The sequence below is a fragment of the Hippocampus comes genome, unplaced genomic scaffold (assembly GCF_001891065.2).
Source record: "Hippocampus comes isolate QL1 unplaced genomic scaffold, H_comes_QL1_v1.1 scaffold14, whole genome shotgun sequence".
Classification (NCBI taxonomy): domain Eukaryota; kingdom Metazoa; phylum Chordata; class Actinopteri; order Syngnathiformes; family Syngnathidae; genus Hippocampus; species Hippocampus comes.
This window is the reverse complement of record NW_017805839.1, coordinates 579,918-601,379: the sequence shown is the minus strand read 5'-3', so window position 1 is coordinate 601,379 and position 21,462 is coordinate 579,918. Positions and strand designations below refer to the sequence as shown.

General features: G+C 43.5%; 1 protein-coding gene across 1 annotated transcript in view; it reads left to right on the top strand.

Annotated features, from left to right (window-relative positions):
* The window catches only part of LOC109526600 (forkhead box protein J3-like), a 55,538-nt gene that overhangs the window by 10,297 nt on the left and 23,779 nt on the right, over nucleotides 1–21,462 (top strand). Inside the window, exons 2-3 of the mRNA XM_019887967.1 lie at nucleotides 5,356–5,855; nucleotides 20,822–20,922. Coding sequence (XP_019743526.1) covers nucleotides 5,469–5,855; nucleotides 20,822–20,922 — 488 coding nt within the window. The 5' untranslated portion in view covers nucleotides 5,356–5,468. The remainder of the gene's footprint in view (nucleotides 1–5,355; nucleotides 5,856–20,821; nucleotides 20,923–21,462) is intronic.

Genomic DNA, 21,462 nt, shown 5'->3' with positions numbered 1-21,462 from the left:
CAAAGCTGAAATCCTGGCTCTCGTCTGGTCATCCATGCTTGTAATTATTCCAAAGAATTAACAGCTAATGACTCACCGCAGACAAGTTGCTAAAACTAACTTCAGCATCGAAAAATATGAAACGCCATGTGACATTCAGAACATCCTCATCACAGCCATTGATACAAAGTGTCTATTTCAACAGGAACATCCAACCAACATATTCTGCTCTCGTTAAAAAAACAGCAAAATCATTAGAATAATTATTGGGAAAAAACTTACGAGGCTAAGGCAGGAGCAAAGTGAACGTTTTGTTTGCCACCAAACAGATTTCCTCATTATGCAGCAAAATGTGACACAAAGCACCCAAAGGAATGAATCAGGGGCTTTTCAACTGGCCAAGTCGATCTCCAAACTCAAACCCGACGCATTTTACCCGCTGAAGAGGAGACTGAAGGGCATACGCCATAATGACACACAATAAAGGAGCTACAGTAAAGCGAGCAACAGCATCACAACAGAGGAATTCAACAACATCGTACACACACTTTAACTGATCAATATCGCAGCTCACCAACCTTTTTGAAAGTGACCGCTCCTTCTTGGGTACTGATAATGCAAATTCTGAAATAACTAATTTGTTTGAATTATTTCTGGATAAAACATCTCTTCGTCATTGTTCTGCCCGTTGTCTTATCTCAACTATATAGTGCTACAATATAGTTTTAAAATATTCCAAATTCACACCGATGCGAGTCTGATTTAAAAGAGTACAAACACAAGAAAGATGAAGCACATTGGTAAGAAGCACTTTTTTTTTAAATCCCATTGACCTGAAGCCAGGGTTTTATTAAACTAAGAATATGACGAGTGAAAGTTTTTTTTTATTTTTTAAATGCAAACTGTATTTTCATGTCTAGAAGCAAAGCTAAATTGAAAATAAGATCGATTGGAATGTAATTTGAGAACATTGATTATGCGGATCTCAAAAGTTGAGGTGCAGTAATTTAGTCAAGTTGAAGAGAATTGTAAACAGTTCCAAATACCGGTCAGTGTTAGCGCAAAACCTTCAGGCATTGATGAAGAAAAAAAAGTGGGGAAAAGCCTACTAGAACATCAGAACTTTATTTGGGGCAACTAAGAGGCACAATAAATGGTGTTAGTTGTATGCGGAGTCCCATTTAACATGAGTTTGAATGTGATTGGTTAACACTGTCTTGTCCTCAGTTATGAGAAGGTCACATGACACGGTGGAAAATGTTTTAAAGTCATTTATTTCGGTTTCATTTTTTTCAGTCTGACCAAAAAACTGGCATCTGAACTAGAGGTGCATGTTTGTGTACAGAAGGCAGGGAGTGCAGAAGTCGTTCAATTATGCTCGTGACATTGTGTGTGAATAAAATGCCAACTGAAGTTTTGTTTTTTCCTCTCCCAAAATTACAAACCTTTTGCATCTTTACACGCCGTAGAGAACAAGGCAGTCACGAGGTCTTCGCGGAGGTGAACTGGATGCTGATGTCTGTGCACTGATAATTCTTCTCCCCTCAGCCTCGGAGGCTGTTGTGAGACACAGCAGAAAAAAAAAAGGCACCACGTTGAGGTCAGCCCAGTCGCAGTGGGACGCGTTGACTAGGTAATTGGTTACGTCTCGCTCACCCTAGAAGCCAAGTCATGCTCCCCGCTCTCCTTCATCCACTTTCTGCTATTACTCATCAACGCGACGACTCGTTAGCCATGCCGTGTGAAGCCACACCGTGCCGCCCTACGGACGGTTCCTGCCCCCAACAAACTTCCTGATGACAACCAACGCGGCACAGCAGGTTTGCAGCTTGTGGCTGACCGATTTGCAGCTCGAGTCTCCTTTTAATGAGGAGAGAATAAGTATTTGTTGTTCTGTCACTACCCCCCTCCCCCCCAAACCCCACCCCACCCTCCGCCCACCAACAGTACATATTATCACCACTGGTAGCAATTTTACCTTTCCTCCAGCGACACAGGTTCATCAATTAAGATGACTTCCCAGGATGATATCTCTATCTGGACCTTGAGGCTGAGCTGGGGGCTGTTGTTGTGCAGGTGGCCTTATCGGGTATTTCTTATGTGGTCTATTTCCATGCCAGGGTCCCCTGCATGGATTTATCTCACTGAGATGGCTGCCAAATGTTTGTGTTTCTTAAAAATGGTTATTTATTTATTTATTTATTTATTTGTGTGAACAAATTAACAAGATTTTTGCCGGAACCGAGTATTTCCCCTTCTTCCTCCTCCTGGTAGATTGCCTCTCAAGGGGCATTGATTGAAAGAGACACGTGGTTTGTATTTCTCTCCCTTGGGAGGTTCTGTCTAAATTATCCAACCTTGATCATATTCAGGGAGTACGAATGGAAAACGCGTGGGCCAATGGGCTTTTTGTTGTGTGCAAGGACACATGAAGGTTACTGCGTGGGATGCAAAATGAAGGTTCAGTACAGGTTGGTATCCTTCGGAGGCTTAACTGTTAATTACAGTAAGCGTTCTATGCTGGCCCACTCGTTTGGGAGCAAAAGTATCTATCAAAGTGTTGGGAATGTGTGGTGTCAGTCTAAAGCAAATTTTCCATAATTTGGTGCAGTTCTGGTCAGTATGCCATGGTACGGTTCTCACCCGTATGTCCTGATCAGGCTTAGAATTTCATTGTGCGATTTGTAGGCGGCAGTGCAACAACGGGAGTGTCGCATTTTGCTGCATCATTGTAGAATCCGTTACAATGTTAATAGTGAATGTTCCAATGCAGTTTAGGCGTGTGATAACCAGAAGGGGTCTTTGTCTTTGGACAAGTCCCGTAATTGTCACCCAGTACACACCCCATCAAGTTTTTAGGGAACAACATTCGCAGCAACTGTCATCACTTTTGTTTGGTATATTTATTTTGGGAGTGCTTTTTCATTTAATTTTTTACTGCCTTCCAGCACGCACCGCCACCCTTGTGGGCGGCCCGGTGGTCCAGTGGTTCGTGCGTCGACCTCACAGTGCAGAGGTAGCGGGTTCGATTCCAGCTCCGGGCTTCCGGCGTGGATTTCGCATGTTCTCCCCGTGCCTGCGTGTGTTTTCTCTGGATACTCCGGTTTCCTCCCGCATTCCCAAAACATGCATGGCAGGCTCATTGAACACTCTAAATTTTAAAGTGTGAGTGTAAGAGCGGATGGTTGTTCGTCTCTGTGTGCCCTGCGATTGGCCGGCAACCGGTTCAGGGTGTCCCCTGCCTACTGCCCGAAGACAGCTGGATAAGCTCCAGCATGCCCCGCGACCCATGTGAGGATAAATCAGATCACAGAATGGATGGGTGGATTTTTTTACTGCCAAAACCTGAATTCTTATACTTTTGAAGGGCCTTTGGACATTTTTTTTTTTTCACACCTTGCCATGAAAACCAAACCATTATCGTTTTGATTTCCAGCGATGAGTAACAGTTGCACCATATTTTCACTCCAGTCATTAGTGCAAAGAATTGTAACTGTTTTAAAAAATATGCCTCAAATTAGTGATTCTTCCAGTGTTTCTTTGTGTGTGTGTGTGGGGGGGGGGTACGGATCAGAATCATGGTGGTCAGCATATATTTGCTTTGAGAATGAAACACGTCAAACAAGTGGGGGACGTTGGTGAGGTTTACATATGGTAAAGGAGACGAGCGTCTCAATTCCTCCAGAAGCTTGGACTTCCTCCCCCTTTGTCTCCCCCTCTCTCATTTGGCAGGTACTTGTGAGAACAATTCCCCAGATTTTAGTCATTCCACAGATCCAATTGCCATTTCCAATTTGGAGGCAACGTGAGTGAGAGGCAATCCAGATTGACAGAACACACAGAGAGAAAGAGAGAAGAGTTGAAATCAGGTTGGACAGATGCCGAGGCCACTTGAGCATTTGCACGATATTAATATCTCATGAAGGTTGGCTGGCTGGCGGAGCGAGCTCACCGTCTTGTGTGGTTCTCTCTTTGTACGTTGCAGGGACTAAATGAAGGAGTCTGCTTTTCACTTTGGGGACTTCCCCAGATGTTTTGGTCCTGAGGAAGATGCAAATAGTAAGACCGATTGGCGGATAGTTCCGATTACATCTTGCCTTATTTATTTTATTTGATTTTTTTTGTTGATGGAAAAGTCAGGCGGCCCGGTGGGCCAGTGGTTAGCGCGTCGACCTCACAGTGCAGAGCCGCGTTCAATCCCAGCTCTGGCCTCCCTGTGTGGAGTTTGCATGTTCTCCCCGGGCCTGCGTGGGTTTCCCGGTTTCCTCCCACATTCCAAAAACATGCATGGCGGGCTGATTGAACACTCAAAATTGTCCCGAGGTGTGAGTATGAGCGCGCATGGTTGTTTGTCTCTGTGTGCCCTGCGATTGTGCATTTTACTTTGGAGTCAGCCAATCCTCCATTAAGCTTCTCCAGTTGGTCCAGAATGCTGCTGCTCGCCGCTTGACTGGTACTCGTAAGAGGGAGCACAAAACTTCCTGCTCTGGCATCCCTTCACTGGCTACCTATACATTTTAGAGTTCTTTTTAACATCTTATTATTCGTTTTCAAATCTTTAAATGGCCTTGTTCCACCTTACCTCTCTGAGCTCCTCCGCCCCCACCCTGCCTCAGGTCTGCGGACCAGACATGCTTAGAGATACCAAGATGCTCAGACGGGATCGAGCTTTTTCCGTTGCTGGTCCCTCTTTGGAATGACCTCCCACTGAACATTCGGCAAGCCCCCTCGCAGCCCATCTTTAAAACTCATCTCAAAACTCATTTGTGTTCTTTGACATTTGACTCGGCATGACTCAGACTCGATCTTAGTTTGACTCTTTTGTCCTTTCTACTGTTGTCGTTATTAATTTATTGTTTTATTGTTGTATGTCTAATATTTGCTCCATGTACAGCACTTTGTATACAGCGATGGTTGTTTTAAAGTGCTCTATAAATACAGTTGAGTTGAGCTGAGAGAAGGTTTGGCAGATGAATAATTAAATAAAGAAAACACTGGTTCGTGTTAAAGGGATTTGCTCGAAACCTGCAAGTCCATGGGATGTTCATTACAGACATGAATTAATTAAACACATTTGACTAGGAAAAAAAGCGGCAGGGAAACTGAAGCTTCTGCGTTTGATTACAATATCGCCGTCTTCATTCTTACATCAAGTCTGTCTGCATCTGCGCCATGATTCAAAGGCAGGCCACGGTGGTCACATGAAGTTGCATCTGAGGAGCCAGTTAATAGTGACAGTCCACATGGCCCACTAGGTCTATTTGTGATACCCTGTTCTCTTTTTTGTACTAGAAGGAATAACACGAGCCTTAAATATGGCTGCCTTTAACATGATGTGTATAACATGCAGTACTGTTTTCTATTCTTGTCATGCAGATGTGATCCAAGGTTGCAGCACCTCAACTATTCACTGAGTCCATCAGGAGAGTGCCCATACAGCAAGGTCGCGAAGCTGTCCACCTTATTTTCGATCCGGTTCTCCCAACACCATGACCTCTGAACTGGAAAGTAGCCTGACCTCAATGGATTGGCTTCCGCAGCTCGGCATCAGGGCGGCCATTCAGAAGACCGACAGAGATGTCGGGGGACTTTACCACGGTCACTATCATGGACATCACCACCACCACAATCACCATCCTGGTCTCCAACGTGGACATCACGGGCCCGGAAAGAAAATCACCCAGCTGGACCCTGGAGCAGCTTTGGACCAGGAGGAAAATAGTCAACAAAGAGACGGTAAACCTCCATACAGCTACGCAAGCCTCATCACCTTCGCCATCAATGGCTCGCCTCGCAAACGCATGACTCTCAGTGAGATCTACCAGTGGATCTGTGACAACTTCCCTTATTACAGAGAGGCAGGCAGTGGCTGGAAGGTAAGCAGCAACACAACGGCTCCGTCTTTGCTCATTTTGTTCGGAAAGCGGGAAGAAGGGAGAGATTCTCTCTTCATTTGGTCAACAATCTCAAGTTTATCATGGGCGTCGCTGTCAAATTCAAATCAAACATAAAATGTCTTTGTTAGCCAGCATCAAAAGCCGCGATGCCACATCAAGTTTCACGCGGCTTTGATTCCATCCACCTATTTATATAGCACTTGGGTGAGCTGCATCTCAGATGACTTTGGGCGACAGGCAGAACTCTGGTCCGGTGGCCAATCAAAGCACATCTAAAGAAACAGTCACACGCACATTGACACTTACGGGCAATTTACAGTTTCCAATTCACCTTGTGTGCATGTTTTTGGAGCTCTACAATGGTGTACACCGCCCCTTGCTCAAAGTCAGGTAGGATAGACTCCAACTCGGCTGTGACCCTAATTTTTAATGAGCACAAGCGGAAGAGAAAATGGATGCATGGAAGGTTTTTGGAAGATGGGAGGAAACGCGAGTACCTAGAAAAATAAATTCCATGCAAGCACAGGGAGAACATAGGAACGCCGCACAGGAGGGATCTGATCTGATTTATTCAAGTTTAGCATAGAGAAAAAAAAAAAAATCGCATTAATGTATTTCTGCCAGACCTCATCCGATCATGTTAGAATTTGTTGAGTTTAAGTTGGATTGTATTACATTTTGAATCCAGAAAGCCACTGGTAATACAGTATAGTGGTTCACATACCTGCAGCTGAATTTTATGCAGCTAGCTAAAGTTGGACCACTTCTTTTTTTAGTGCCCCAACCCCCCGTTTATAACCACCCTGACGAGCAGTAAAGTCACCCACCGTGCTGTGCGTCTGAACGGACTAAGTGCTGTCAAAATTGGATGGCCGGATAATTTCAGACGAAATTCTTCTCTTCATTTCGGAACTTTTAACATCGTAGTTGTTTACATAGATTTGGTAGATGTTGACGGACGTTGGCAGGACCCGAGTGTTCTTGTTGCTCTTTCACTATCACAGAAGTGACTAACATTCTTGAATCCCAATTACACAAGATAGCAGGCTAATTAGGTAGCTCATTAACATCAACCCTGCAACCTGCTTGTCACAGTATGACCAAACAACGCTCACACTGAAAACTTTGGAGGTCATTAAGGCTGACAAAAAGTTCGGAATTTGCAGTCTATGGTGCCACGGTTTCTTATCGGCATAGACGTTGTGCAGCAGCCGGGACCTCCACTTTTGGAGCAATTAGCTCCTGAGAAGGTGAACAAAAGGAAGATGACACCAATTATTTCATGCTTGATTTTCACATTGCGGACGCTCCAGTTTGTTTTTCAAGGTTGCAGCTGCAGGCCTCGCTTCGTGTGCAAGTTATTTGTATCAGTCAATTGAAAGTGTAAAGATCTATACTCGGATGAGATGAGGACTTTTTAAATGACGGCTTATTGACTTCTGGATTTGATGGCGGGTTCAAATTTGGCCAAAAACAAGCTGTTGCTTTGGAGAGTTGAGAGACAATTCAGTGGAGCTCCACTGAACATGGAGATCTTTTTTGTATCTTTTTTGTTCTTTTAACAACGTACTTTAGTTACTGTATTTTATCATGTGGGAAACATTCCCCGCAGCAAGAATGTGGAAGCGAGTGAGTAATCCACCACTGATTTCATTTTAGTGCATCAAAAAGATGTCTTTTTGGAGGCAATTTGGGGCACGGTTGATGCAGAAAAATTAGAATGAATTCCGATTCACTCAAAATATGCATGGCGGTGAAAAGAAAAGATCTGATGATGATTTTCTTGATACCCTGACCTTGTGCGCAGAGGACGGACGCTGAGCTTACTCACACAGGAGCTGCTGTCAACCACAGCTCGCACTCACACCCAAAACTCTCACATGCAGACTCGGCAACGTCACACGCCACCCGCCACTTAAAAGTTGCCTGCATGTACACAGACACGACAATACGTACTGGATGTTCAATACCTCTTTTTTTTTCTCAAAACTGATAGGGCTACATGTACACAACTGTTGGGGACTCACTGATACCGAGTACTTTTGATACATACATGATACTCTGAAGTTGGAAAATAGGGCTGGGTGATATGGATGAAAACGTTGTCACATGTCAGTCCGTATTTCATATCAGCCGATATTTATGAATACAGATTTTTTTTTTTTTTTGTCAAATCTGGTATTGATTACAGATCAAATAAAAGTACAGCCATCCAGAGGAAAAGTACCTTTCATATTACAAAATAAAGGGCTATATAAGCACAAAAAGGTAAGTATATCTCTCTGTATAATACACATGAGTAAGTCAAAGTGGATATGTTGCCTGTACTGCATTCAACAGGAAAAAATGACTTCATTAATGCACCGAATAATAACCACATTCCATAATTCTCAGGCAATGAAAGAAGGTAATGGAGATAATCATCGTGCCACCCAAATTGATTTAGCAAATGAAGATATAATGTTGGTCGCGGCTAACTAAAATTGCACTCAAAACATTAATATAAGCCTTATAAACATCCATTTACTTCGCGGAAATTGCATCTTAATGGGCATAAGAGAGGATTGACATGGATACAGCAGTTCACTCAGTAAGACGTTCTGTCTGCTACGCGTGCTATTTCGTTCCTGATAGAAAAATAACCACAAGTAAGCACCTTGGTTTCGGTGACTGGTATCGGCCGTCGTTGCGAGAACCCGATACGTTGAAAAAAGGCCGATACTGGCCCGATACCACCTATCCCCAATATGTACGGTATTTTCTATACGGTTTGATCTTGCTATTTTTTGTGTGTTCTCAAATTGTATTTAGTAAGCTTAAAATTGTTTAATGTGTGTTGGAGAGGTAAATAAGTTTATTTTTATTTTTATGTGGTCTCTCTGGCTTGGTTTCGGTGACTGGTATCGGCCGTCGTTGCGAGAACCCGATACGTTGAAAAAAGGCCGATACTGGCCCGATACCACCTATCCCCAATATGTACGGTATTTTCTATACGGTTTGATCTTGCTATTTTTTGTGTGTTCTCAAATTGTATTTAGCAAGCTAAAAATTGTTTAATGTGCGTGGGAGAGGTAAATACGTTTTATTTTTATGTGGTCTCTCTGACAAAGCCCTCCACCAACTACCAACTGATTTCAAACGTTGAAATGGAGTGTTTTCTCCTCGTCATTCCACCTGTCTCCCTCTGACACACTCGTCCTTTTCGTATGCTTTCACCGATTGTTCCCAGTCTATAATATTCAGTGCGCTGTTCCCCGTGTGAAGATAGATGCGTGCCAGAATTGGTGACACAAGCCAGGTTGACTTGGCGCACCTTCTTCCCTCCATTGCGGGACTGACTCAATCGGTTTCCTATTAAGCGAGAGAGGATGGAGCATATCGAGTGAGGCCTTTGAGGCTTTCTGTCAGAGCAGCTTATGACTTCCCTTTTCTCCAATTGTACTTGGGTGCCAGAATGTTTTGGGATCCCATAATTACACCTCACTGATTTGCGTGTGAGGCTGCATTCTACGAGCATCATTACAGCCGCACACTTTTGGCGGATTTACTTTCATTCGCTCTGGCATTCGTCCGTGAGATTGGCGCAGGGAATTTAAGCGAGGAACATAACCCTTGGAGAGAGGGATGCTTTCCATTGAAGTCATTGCCACATAACTAATGCACATTATGTTTTTATGTTAGCATGACATTTATAGAAGATGCTGCTTAGAGGAGAGTTAGAGATATGTAAAGAAGCGCCCGTTGTAATCAGACTCTCCTTGCTGTTTGTTTATGGTGGGTGATCCCGTGTGGATTTTTTTCTTTTGACTTTGGCCCGATGGCCGTGACAAGATGGTCTGACAGAAAGTTAAATAGAAAGTGTTATACATGTGGCAGATGTATGATTTTTTTTTTCCTTTCGGGTAGACCAAAGACAAGGTTAGCCAATAAAACGTTTTCATCTGTGTTTGACCGAGGAAATTTCTTTTACTTTGAGTCTGACATCTTTTTTCTTTTTTTTTTTTGGATGAAACTGTCAAATTCAATCTTTCAAAGTAAGAAAATAACATGATGCAATGATGTAATGTGTAATGTCATTTCCACAATTGTAGAATGGTAGTATCAGTGCAGTTTTCCGTGCTTTTCTAAACTGCCAACAGAAGAGCACATCGACAGCCACTTGACAGTGCACTCGCTATTGCAGTGCTCTGGAACTTATTAGCCGTGTCTTGTACGGTACACAAACTAGCCAGGTAATGCAGACATTAAATAACATGTGGTGGTAAGTAGTGTCAAAAGCCAGTGTACGAAAGTAATAATATATTTGAATTACAATGTTTGCTATGTTGTCAGAAAGTGTTCAATGTATTGCTATTACAAGTTGTATGATGACGTTTAGGGGATATCTACCCTCTATTGAAGTGGCTTGCTTGTGGTTTGATGCATTTGTAAAAGAAAGGCCAGAACAGGAGGGTAGGGAAGAGGCAGCCTTGTTTTATACCAGCTATGATCACTGGGAAGGTTACGTAAGTCTGGGTCATTCCAGTTCAGGTGATTGCTGTCAGCTGCAGACACGCACACACACTCACACACACACACACATGCACACAGACAGACACACACACGGCTGGCATGTTGGCCAGACATCATGGACTCACACGTGCGCGCATGTAGAAAGACATGCTCTTAAAGTCAAGGCACACACAGACCCCCATCACATGCTTCACATATTCACGCGTTCCATCATCCTTTTCGACACACGCACACGATTGTGCACCCACTCAGGTAAGCAGAGTATACGTGTGCAGTCTGCAGATTACACACGGGGAGCTCAGCGGGAGAGAGAAAATCGGTGCGGGAGGAGCAGAGACTGTCAGTGAGTAGAGGAGACTTTTACTACCCAGTACACGCTCTCTGTCTGCTCTGTATGATAATGCGAGGATGCAGGAGAGACAAAAGTTCACACCAGGTCAACGCACTTTTGCCACATACTTAATTCATGTAATGGCCACTTGTGTTTGCTGTTGTGATCGTGACGCTTTACGAGGCCGTGATATTTTTTGGGGTTAAATGAATAGGACATGTTCTTGTGTTTCCACTCGTTCCCCACTCAGTGCAGCTCTTTTGGTCGGGTACGAATACAGTAATCCGTCTCAACTGTCAAATGAACCAAACGTGTTTAACCCTCGATTACATAGTAGTGCTTTAACTAGAGGTGGTAAACTGATGTAACCGCTGACGTAACCATATTGAATTAGCATGCATAGTTTCACCTCAGAGTGTGCAAAGATCATGGGTTTGATTCTGGGAGTTTTTATGTGAATTTTGCATGTTCTCCCTGTGCCTGCGTGGGTTTTCTCTGGGTATTCCGGTTTCCTCCCACATTCCAAAAACATGCATGGCAGGCTGATTGAACACTCCAAATTGTCCCTAGGTGTGAGTGTGAGCGAGAATGGTTGTTCGTCTGTGTGTGCCCTGCGATTGGCTGGCAACCAGTTCAGGGTGTCCCCTGCCTACTGCCCGAAGACAGCTGGGATAAGCTCCAGCACACCCGGAAACCCGTGTGAGGATAAGCGGGTCAGAAAATGGATGGATGGATGGATGGATGGATAGTATCTGCGATACTTCTGTGCTCTACTTGGGCTTGTAAAGTAACGTAAGAGCAGGTAACTGGCGCATGTCGAATCCCAGGTAAGCATCATTATTTATTTTTCTCGATAGCTCTTAGCCTTCAGGTTGAGGATGAGCTGCAGCCTATCCCAACTGACACTGGGGAAGAGGTGGGCTACACCCTGGAGTAGTCATCAGTGATTTGCAGATATTATCCGTAAAATAATTGCCTGCTATTGTGACCTCATAAACCAAAATCAAAAGTGTCAAATGTTCACAAATGATCAAAAAGAAGATTTTTGTTTTGACATATTTTCTGTGAAAAACGGTGTCGCATTAAACGTTCTCTATGTTCTCAATTGCACACGTCCCTACTTTCTCATGCCCACATTGGTCCTCCTGCCGCACTTTTCACACCCGTGCACCTCGCCACAATTTCTCCTTTTAGCACAGTTCAATAAGTAGTCGGCAACTGGACACTTGAGTACAGCTACATAGATAGATGGCACTCTTGAGCCGCAGCATGAACAATTGCCTTTATTTTGTAGTCCCCGCTGACTAACCTGCTCTCGACCTCCCATCCTCCCATCGCCTCAAACTAGCTTGCATGCGACCGGGTCTAATTGCCTGCAAATTAACATGAGCTAATGCGCTGTAGTAAAGGGCAGCGCCGCCACAGTGGCCTTTGGCCTTTGGCGGCATTCGCAGCCTACGTCACCGCGTCTTCACCTGATATGAATCAGCAGCAAGGCATTACTCTGCCTGCCATGCTCTCCTCGCGACTCTGCGTGAGATCTGCGACGGAGCACAGCGGAGGTCGGCGCACACTGTCAAGTGCACTCGCATTAGGTGGAAGGCTGCTGGGAGTCAGTGTGGGTCTTTAGCTGCACAAAGCCTCCTCAGGTCTCTTGAGCGCAACTAAAATATCATTGCTGTGCTGTTATTGTGCGTTTCAACCGTATACGGACAACACAGTTCAGCAGTACAGTATGCAGCAGAGTGCACCAGTGTGCATGTTTGGAGCTGAGAGTGCAAGATGGCAATTTTCCTTAATACGGACTGCTCACCGTAAATATACTGACTCTTGTTTCCTTCAATAGAGCCAGAGTACATGTTTATGGGATTGGCCAGCATAAAGAAGGATAGAATAATAATGTGTCGGTCGAAATGTTAACATGGGTACTGAGCAAAACAGTGTTTACTGTAAATTCAGATTGCATGCATTGATTTGTGTTTTTTTTTTTTTTTTTTTTGTCATCCAGCATCATTGTCGGGCCATCTTTAAATATCGCACTCAATGAAAATCTCATCCAAATCACAGCCAACAGACATGTTACGGGACACATGCAGTCCATCGAACGAATTTAAATGTTGACCCGTGTTATGGTTTTGCTCACAATCACTATAATCACAATCAAAATTCTCCATGATTCATACAAAGAAAGCAGCACATACCCCATTGCTTTACACGCCGACATTCCAAGTCTATAGATCATGTTGGTATGTGCCTGCTGTCCAGATGTGTGTGTGTGTGTGTGTGTGTGTGTGTGTGTGTGTGTGTGTCAGGAACCCTGCTATGTGATGTGGTGATTTACTTTTTTGTTGGCCGGTATTATTTAAGGCCAATAGGTAGCTGTCTTTTGTTGATAAACTGCTCTTTCAAAGTAACCATGGTAACGCAGATGAACCAACCCTTGATTGCCAAACAGTTTTTTTTTTTTTTTAGCTGTGTAACAATAATATATGACAATGTTAAAAGCATGAATAGGCATTGTGGCAACCAGTTTGAAGTGGCTGCAGCTATGATTGCATCACTCGGGAGCATAAGAAAAATGAAAAAAGTGTTTGTTCACATTTTGTATTGACACATCTTTGAATTTCAGTTTCAAAATATGCATCATGGGAAATCCTTCCTAATACTGGCCGTGTCATCGTGATTTCTGGGATATTTGAATCAAGATTGCTGTCTTTTACACGTGATGACATCATTCATAACTCGACAATAAGAACCCAACATCATGAACCTTTTAAATATGATTGTTATTGATGGACAAACTGTCAGATATGTGCACATACAGTAGCATGAATACATGTAGCTCGTCATTACATTTTAACGTGAAACACTAATTACACACGAATCAATATAAGCAGTCCAAGACTTCGATTCTTATTTAAAACAGAGGAATCTGTACTTGCTATCTCCTCAAGGATTTGGCGCTCATCCAACCCAGCACTTCCCTCTTAAAGGAGCCGGGCCTCGAGCTCCTGAATACATGTAGCTCGTCATTACATTTTAACGTGAAACACTAATTACACACGAATCAATATAAGCAGTCCAAGACTTCGATTCTTATTTAAAACAGAGGACTCTGTACTTGCTATCTCCTCAAGGATTTGGCACTCATCCAACCCAGCACTTCTCTCTTAAAGGAGCCGGGCCTCGAGCTCGCTCCATATGGCTAATAATAGGCCTCAGCCCGTTTTTATGCCAACAGGCTTGAATGCAACAATTATGCTCCAGCCATCATTGCTTTGGTTTCTCAGGAAGGCACAAAAGATACTGGTGGGGCTTTTTGCTAGAGGGGGTGCTCAAATAAATAAGCAAACTGTACCAGTCAAAAGTTTGGAAACATTTTCAAATTCCAATCGTCTCAAACACATTGAGAGGTCAAGAAATTCAAGATGTAAAATGAAAGTCATTCCAGGTCATAAAGCGTCAAGTGTCTCTCATGTATCTCTCTAGCTAGCTGGTTAGCTAGCTAGTTAGCTATCTGCCATCTGAGGACACGGATGTGATTTCCATTTTCAGTTGAAGTTTTGGTTGGCTTTCAGAATTTCCTAAAAAGTTCCTCCATCTGATAGAGACATAGGCAGGTTTTTGTAGTTCCACTTCACAAGTTGATGTGGTTTATTTTTGCCAAATCTACTCAAACTGAGAAACGGCTTGTCCTGTGTCGTTCATAATCTCACCGTTGAATTGTCTTCATACTTTCAGTCAATATGAATGAAAGGCAAACCTGTCAGACATATTTTTGGGAATGCAGAGTACAATCACACATCTCCGGTTCCTTATCCTCGCTCTCTCTCCTCCTCTTACGGAACGTTGCTGACAGAAGCTGTCACTTCTCCAGAGTGTTTTTGCTCGATACAACTATCAGCAGGAAGCGCCCACCGTGACCTCTCGCTGACCTGCAGCCCAGATTGGTCCCGCTGTTATTTTGGAAAGACTGCGTTGGAATCAAGGCTGAGAGCATTTGTCTTTTTAAATCGGCTAAGCTGATGTGACACAAGCAGGATGGTTGCTAGCCTCCGAACTTCTTTTCCAATGTTTGGCAGCACACTGGCTTCCTAGTAGGAAGGCTGTAGACTTGTAAATTAGTCCAAAATAATTATGTGCACATGTACAGGCTTTTTTAATAGGACGTTTCTCCTCACTCCCTTGAAAGAGTGCTTTTATATGAAACTGTCTGAATATCCACGGGCATTAGCTTGATGTAAGCAGATTTGAATTCAAAGCAGGAAAGACATGAGTAGCATCCTATATATATATATATATATATATATATATAGAAACTAAGGAAACAGAGCAACAGTGTTTTCAAAAGAAAAATCAACATCCCAAATTTCTGTGCTTAGGAAGGCTGAGGTGATGGGGACATGTACTCTTTTATTTATTAAACACACACACACACACACACAATTTCTCCACTGTTCTTGGACTCTATTTGTCATTGGAAATAAAAGAAAATCTTTCGGATGGTCCTGAGGAGACAACAACTCTGTGTAGCTTGGATATACGATTACGCAACTCTGTTTACTTCAACTTGCAAACCAAAGTAAGAAGGAAAAACTGGATGGAGTCAATATGCTCACAGTTCACGTCATATCACGATTCTCTTCTCATGTAATTAGCCAGCCCTACTTATAAGTTAATCGACGGTTGGGGTGGGGGGGGGCTGTTGGTTGACGCTCCCACCCCCTTAAAAAAATCTCTGACTCCGCTCGCTCAGTCTTTGTGAGCAAACGGGAGGTGGTGGAACTTTCTTCCATGTGTCCTCCAAACGCGGCCAGTTTTAAAAGCAGGCGGCACGGAAGAAAGCAGGAATTGGTACTCACTGTTTGGAACCTACTCCCTGAAAGACGGATTTGTCTAGAATAACATTTACCCAGAAAAGGTGAGCCGTTGCAAGGAATGCATCGCGAACAAAAGACAGGTGTTCCACTCCCATCACAAAGCACCCACTGCTTTCCATTTTAGACACCACATTAATAAAAACGTTACGCATCCTTCTCCTCCTGATCGTATCATAATTATAGTGCGTGTTTGCGCAGACGCATGCGTGCGATTGTGTGGGTGAGATGCGGGTGATGAGTTGGGGGCTCTACCTACCGCTACTGCAAATGTTGCTCTCTCATAAGCTTTTCTACACTTTTTTTCCTCATTCACTCCTCATAACTCCAACAGCTGTAAGCAAGCAAATGTAATAATGAATATTCTCTCTCTCTCTCTCTCTCTCTCTCTCTCTCTCTCTCTCTCTCTCTCTCTCTCTCTCTCTCTCTCTCTCTAGCTACAGTATGTGAGGTGTTTCCTTGAGGGACAGTTTGATAACATTCGACCACATGCAACTAAGTAATAATTTTACATATGTTCAGTCAAGCAGTCAATTAATCAATCTACCCAATCATCTAAACCGCCCATATATCTATAGTAATGTTTTTATGTACTGTATATATTGTAATGGTCATTAATTCGTGCTGGCGGGATCAGTCTCTATCCCCCGCAAATAACGGAAGTCAATTGTATACAAATATTGTAGCGATATATTTTTTTTCCTATTTGGCATAATTAGAAGTAATCAAGTTACATTATTTTTAAATGATGGTACTTGGATTATGTTATAAACTACATTTTAAAAGTAACCCTCCCATCCCTGTCAGAAATCTCATTTGCCCGTAATGAATTACACTTTGAAATTGAATCCAAGATGAAATACTGCTACAGGTAAATGTTACAGTTATTGATATTAACTGGGACTATACAAATTGGTCACCTGCACAATGAGTTTGACTCGTCGCTAATATGTGTTTTTGGCTAGTGGAAGAGGCTTACTGAGCGAAATGAGTCCCGTCAGCTGAATTTATATTAATTGTCTTCTATAGAATTTCTCAATGTGCTGCTTTAGAAAATGAGGAGAACCAGAAGAGTGAGGAAAAAAATCCAAACTGCAGCAGGGCTTTGAACTACTTATCAGCCCGTACTATCAAAGTGGATGGAAAGCAGGAAATGATTCCGCCTGTGATATCTGGAAACACTGCAAATTCTCACAATGCGGAACCCGCTGCTGTGATGGGTCCCAGAACGAAGACACATCTCCCTATTTGGCCAAGTTGCGCAACTGTTGGGTGGGTTTCTCAGTGGCAAGCGGACCAAACAAGAGGATTTTTGTTTTTTCTCTCTTGCTGGAAATACAGTATCATCACTCAGCCCAGCCCAAGTTCACACTCTTGTGTTCTAGTATGAATGTTGTACTCAAATATGGTAAATGAGCTGCATTGTTTGTGAGCATTGATTCTTGCAAATAATTCCGTTTTCCCGTGAATAAAAAAAAAATAACGATAACTGGATAAATATGACCGTTTCATCAGCGTCTCGTCAACGTGGACTTGACTTTCATCACATTCATGTTGACTTAAGACGCACACACACACACACACACACACACACAAGCTAATGACACACATGTAGTCTGCAAGATTCAAGTTCTAAACACAAATGCATTTTATAAGGTGACTTCTGCGTAGGAGTTTCGTGAAGGGGCGGAGGGCCTATTTCAATAACTTAAATATGTATTATTCAAGCATGCTTCTCCAAACTGAACCTGTCACTCCATTGCAATTAGGATATAATAAGGTGTCTGGGTGATGCTGAGAACCCAAGAGACTGTGGCATGCAACAGACATTTTTACTTTATTTTTTTATTTTTTTTCCTGATATTGTGCAATATCATGTTTGTGCCCCCCTATTATTTCAAATAGTACCACTTGCTTCTTGCCACCACAGTAAAGATTACCGGTAATAGCACTCTAAAAGCATTATATTATTGTCAATCGTAAACTTAATTAGCAATACTAATCGTCTCAGCCTGAAAGACAAGTTTGAAAACGAAAATCAACGTTCAGAAGATGTCAAGCAAATTTTTATTCGATACAATTTAAGAGCATGCTAGAAATTGTGTCATTTTTTTTCCTCCCTTGTAATTTTGGCAAAAGTAATACAATACAGGGGAAACACCATTTTGTGTTGCCCAACGTGTGTCACTTGGGACCTGCTCGCATGTGGCATCTACTTACACTGCAAACTCTGCGCCTTTGGGCAAAATATCCATCCGGGTTTTTAAAACCAGCATTCTCCCTATCTGTGTACTGGATATGCACTGACAAATAGTACTCTCATCGATCACTTTCTTTAGCTGCAAAAGCTCACAATCACATACACACACACATAAAGACACACACACCTACACATGCGCAGACACTCCTCCCCAAAGCGTGACCCCAAAACCTTACTTTTTGTCACACATCACATTATATCACATTGCATTTTGTCAAAAAGTCAGCCATGCTTGTCAAACGTGCCTTATGTAACCAACCTCCTCAAGTCCAGGAGCCCGCACCCCTTAGCAAGTCGCATTAAGCAGCACCAGCACCCACAACTTGCTATGCATACAGTCATCATTAATAATGAGGGGGGAAAATTCTCTTCTAGTTCCAAACACTAGCTGCTCTGTGAATCTGATTGACCTCTGATTTGTTTAATTGTATCATTTTATTCCCAAAAGAAATAATCGCCTTCAATTCCAGTATTCAAACCTTTATTAACGACACCCGTAATGTCTTTGATGGAGAGTGACACATTCAGTTTTTGACGCTGGTCAAGCTTCGATTTGCTCATATGGTCTTTTCAAACAAAATTAAATAATTATATTTCAATATTCAACATGAATTCTTGTCCACTGGAATTAGCCACTCAATTAGAATCTATAAAACACAACACTCTTAATTCATGCTTAGATTCTGTTGTTTTTTTTTTGTGCTGTAGTCTATTGCACCAAAAGCGGCAGTGACCAACCGGACATGGCCGATGGAGCGCCATCTACTGCGCTGGAGTGGAATCGTATTCCCTTTTGCACCATTTCTCAATCCAACAAGTCAGACGCACTTGTTATTTCGTATTGTTCAGCCAAGGAAAGTGCTGAGAAGCCCGACATTTGCAGTTTTTCTCCTGCAGGAGTGTGTTAGGGCAGCGGTCCCGAACCTTTTTTGCCCCACGCACCGGTTTATTGTCAGACAATATTTTCACGGACTGGCCTTTAAGGCCGGATAAATACAACAAAATAATGTGATATGACCTGCATGAAAACTCTGGTATTTTCTAAACATAATAAACACAAATCATGACCCGAGGAACGTCCTATCTGGCCGTAACGCTCTCTGGTCGCTATGGTAATGTTTAAAGGTGCCTTCAAAATAAGATACAGTTCACCGCAGATAAAAAGTGCATGAAACATGCGGGCTTGGTGCATGGGAGTCTCCCGTTGAGATAGATCCGTATTTTAGGTAGGACTCCTGATACCGTCTATTAAATGTAGCCTTTTTTTCTTGAAAGTCGAAGTCATTCTGTCTCCTGGCTGGGCCGTTTCCACTTCCCAAAAAAACTTTCCAAGACCTTTGTTTTTAACTCATCTGGCTAGCTCCTGGGAGAAGTGTGTCTCGACCCGCGTCAAGAGTGACATACTGTAGACGGATGTAACAGAAAATCCGGTAAATTTTCAAAATAAAACATCTTTCAGATTCTGAAATGAATAAAATGGAAGTAACGTAAGTTATTTATCCTTGCTGCGCGGCCCGGCACCAAAAGACCCACGGACCGGTATCGGTCCGCGCTCCGGTGGTTGGGGACCGCTGTGTTAGGGTACAGGTGGCCTCATACAGAGGCTCAAGCAAAAGCCTGTGCGGAAGAAGTTGGGAGATGTAGTGGAGAAGTTCCTCGTATCCCTGTCTACTCCTCCTCCTCCTCCTCCTCCTCCGCTTCCTCCTCCCCAGTAGTATTAATTAGCAAAAGCAGATGAGTGGCGAAAAGGAGCCTGAAGGGAGAACAGGTTCATGCCAGGTTAGCCTTCTTTTGCTCGATCACTTGCTGTCTTTCTTACACACCGATTATGAAATGTGAAATGGTGGAACAGTGCCCTGTTTTCCAAATTGTTCTTCGTGTGTCCAAAAACGCCACAAAATCTCGGACTTACGTATAACAGTCACATGTCCCCAATCGTTTATCCCGAGTGCCCCGCTCGATCTTGTCTGTGCTTTGTATTCACTCGCCCATAATTGTCAGGGCACAACCAGACAGGTGCAGCTGCGATCGATCCAACGCCCTGAGAATACCGACCTGGATGAATGACAAATGTTCACGGGGTGTGCCACTTGCGCGTCACTGTGACCCGTTGACCCTTTGTTCCTCGACGGGAGTGATCAATCTTCAAATTTTATGTTCTGTGCGGTCACTTCATTTCACTTTTCAGCCGTGTAGAATTGCACTACTTACAACTGCACTTCGGCCGCATGATGAAGTTGTGGTTAGCATGTGCCACACAGCCAAGAGGTTCTGGTTTTGAACCACATTCCAAAAATCAAACATGTTACGTTAGCTAGCGAACGTGCGCGTGATTTGTTGTTTGTCTCTATCTGCCCTGAGATTGCCTGCAGACCATTCTAGGCAAAACTGAACTTTCTGCCACCCTTTCTTCATCCCAAATTCGTAATGCCCCCACCGATAAGTCCTTCTTCGTTACTCACATCCCAAGATATGCTAGAAGCTAAAAGTGTTCGAAATTATAAACCGTGATACTTGCAATCTTCTGACCTTCGTGATGTCTGGCTGTGTGGGAGGACCGCACACACACACACACACACACACACACACACACACACACACACACACACACACACACACAAAAGCCAGTGATGACTCAATGTTGGAAACATCTTGCGTCAATTTTGGCCAAGTGGTTTTGTCCCAAAATGTAATCATCTGTCAAGATTGACAAAATTGACCGGCCTGCAGAGTTACAAGGAAAATCACTTCTACACCCTCGCAGGGAGGCTTAGATAGAATTGTGTCACACATTCAAGGCCATGCGATATTTTCACACCGTCTATGGGCAGGAAATGGAGTGAGTGCAGCCGCCTACTTATTGAGCAAGTGCAAATGTAATATGCATTGTGTTAATTATAAAAACTTTTTTTTCCCCCTGCTCTCGGTTCACCTTTACAGAATTCTTTTTCCCTTCTTTCTGCAGAATTCAATACGACATAACCTGTCCTTGAACAAGTGTTTTCTGAAAGTGCCTCGCTCCAAAGATGACCCTGGCAAAGTAAGTCACTCTCCAACATGGCCGCCGTTACTTTTTTACGTGTTTACTTACCCTCGTGGCACATTTGTGCTCTCGTCGGAGGGCGCGCCATGCTGTCGGGGTTGTGTGTGTGTGTGTGGGGGGGGGGGGGGGGGGGAGGTCATTGAAAAATGAATTAAGAAGGAAGACGGTTTAAATAATTCAGTGTGAATCCTTGAGCTTGAGTGGAGGTCTGCAAAGACACAAAGCGAGCACCTCCCCCTTGATTAGCCCGGCTTGGACCTGACCGGCACCTTAATTCATACCTCGGATCGAAGTGGTCAATAACTCAACACGGTGGGAGAGAACTTGAATGTAACATGGGCTGTTTGAAGCCATTGAGGGAGACGAGAAGCTAAATCATGCATGTGCTTACGTTAATTGGCTGTGTACTGTTCAGTGATGTGGGACTGGGAGACCGAGGGAGGAGAAAGTTGGGGGAGTGGAGGGAAGGAGACGTGCGCGCCCGCGTGTGTGTGTGTGTGTGTGTGTGTGTGTGTGTGTGTGTGTGTGTGTGTGTGCGCGCGCGCGTGGGGGGGGCCCGAACC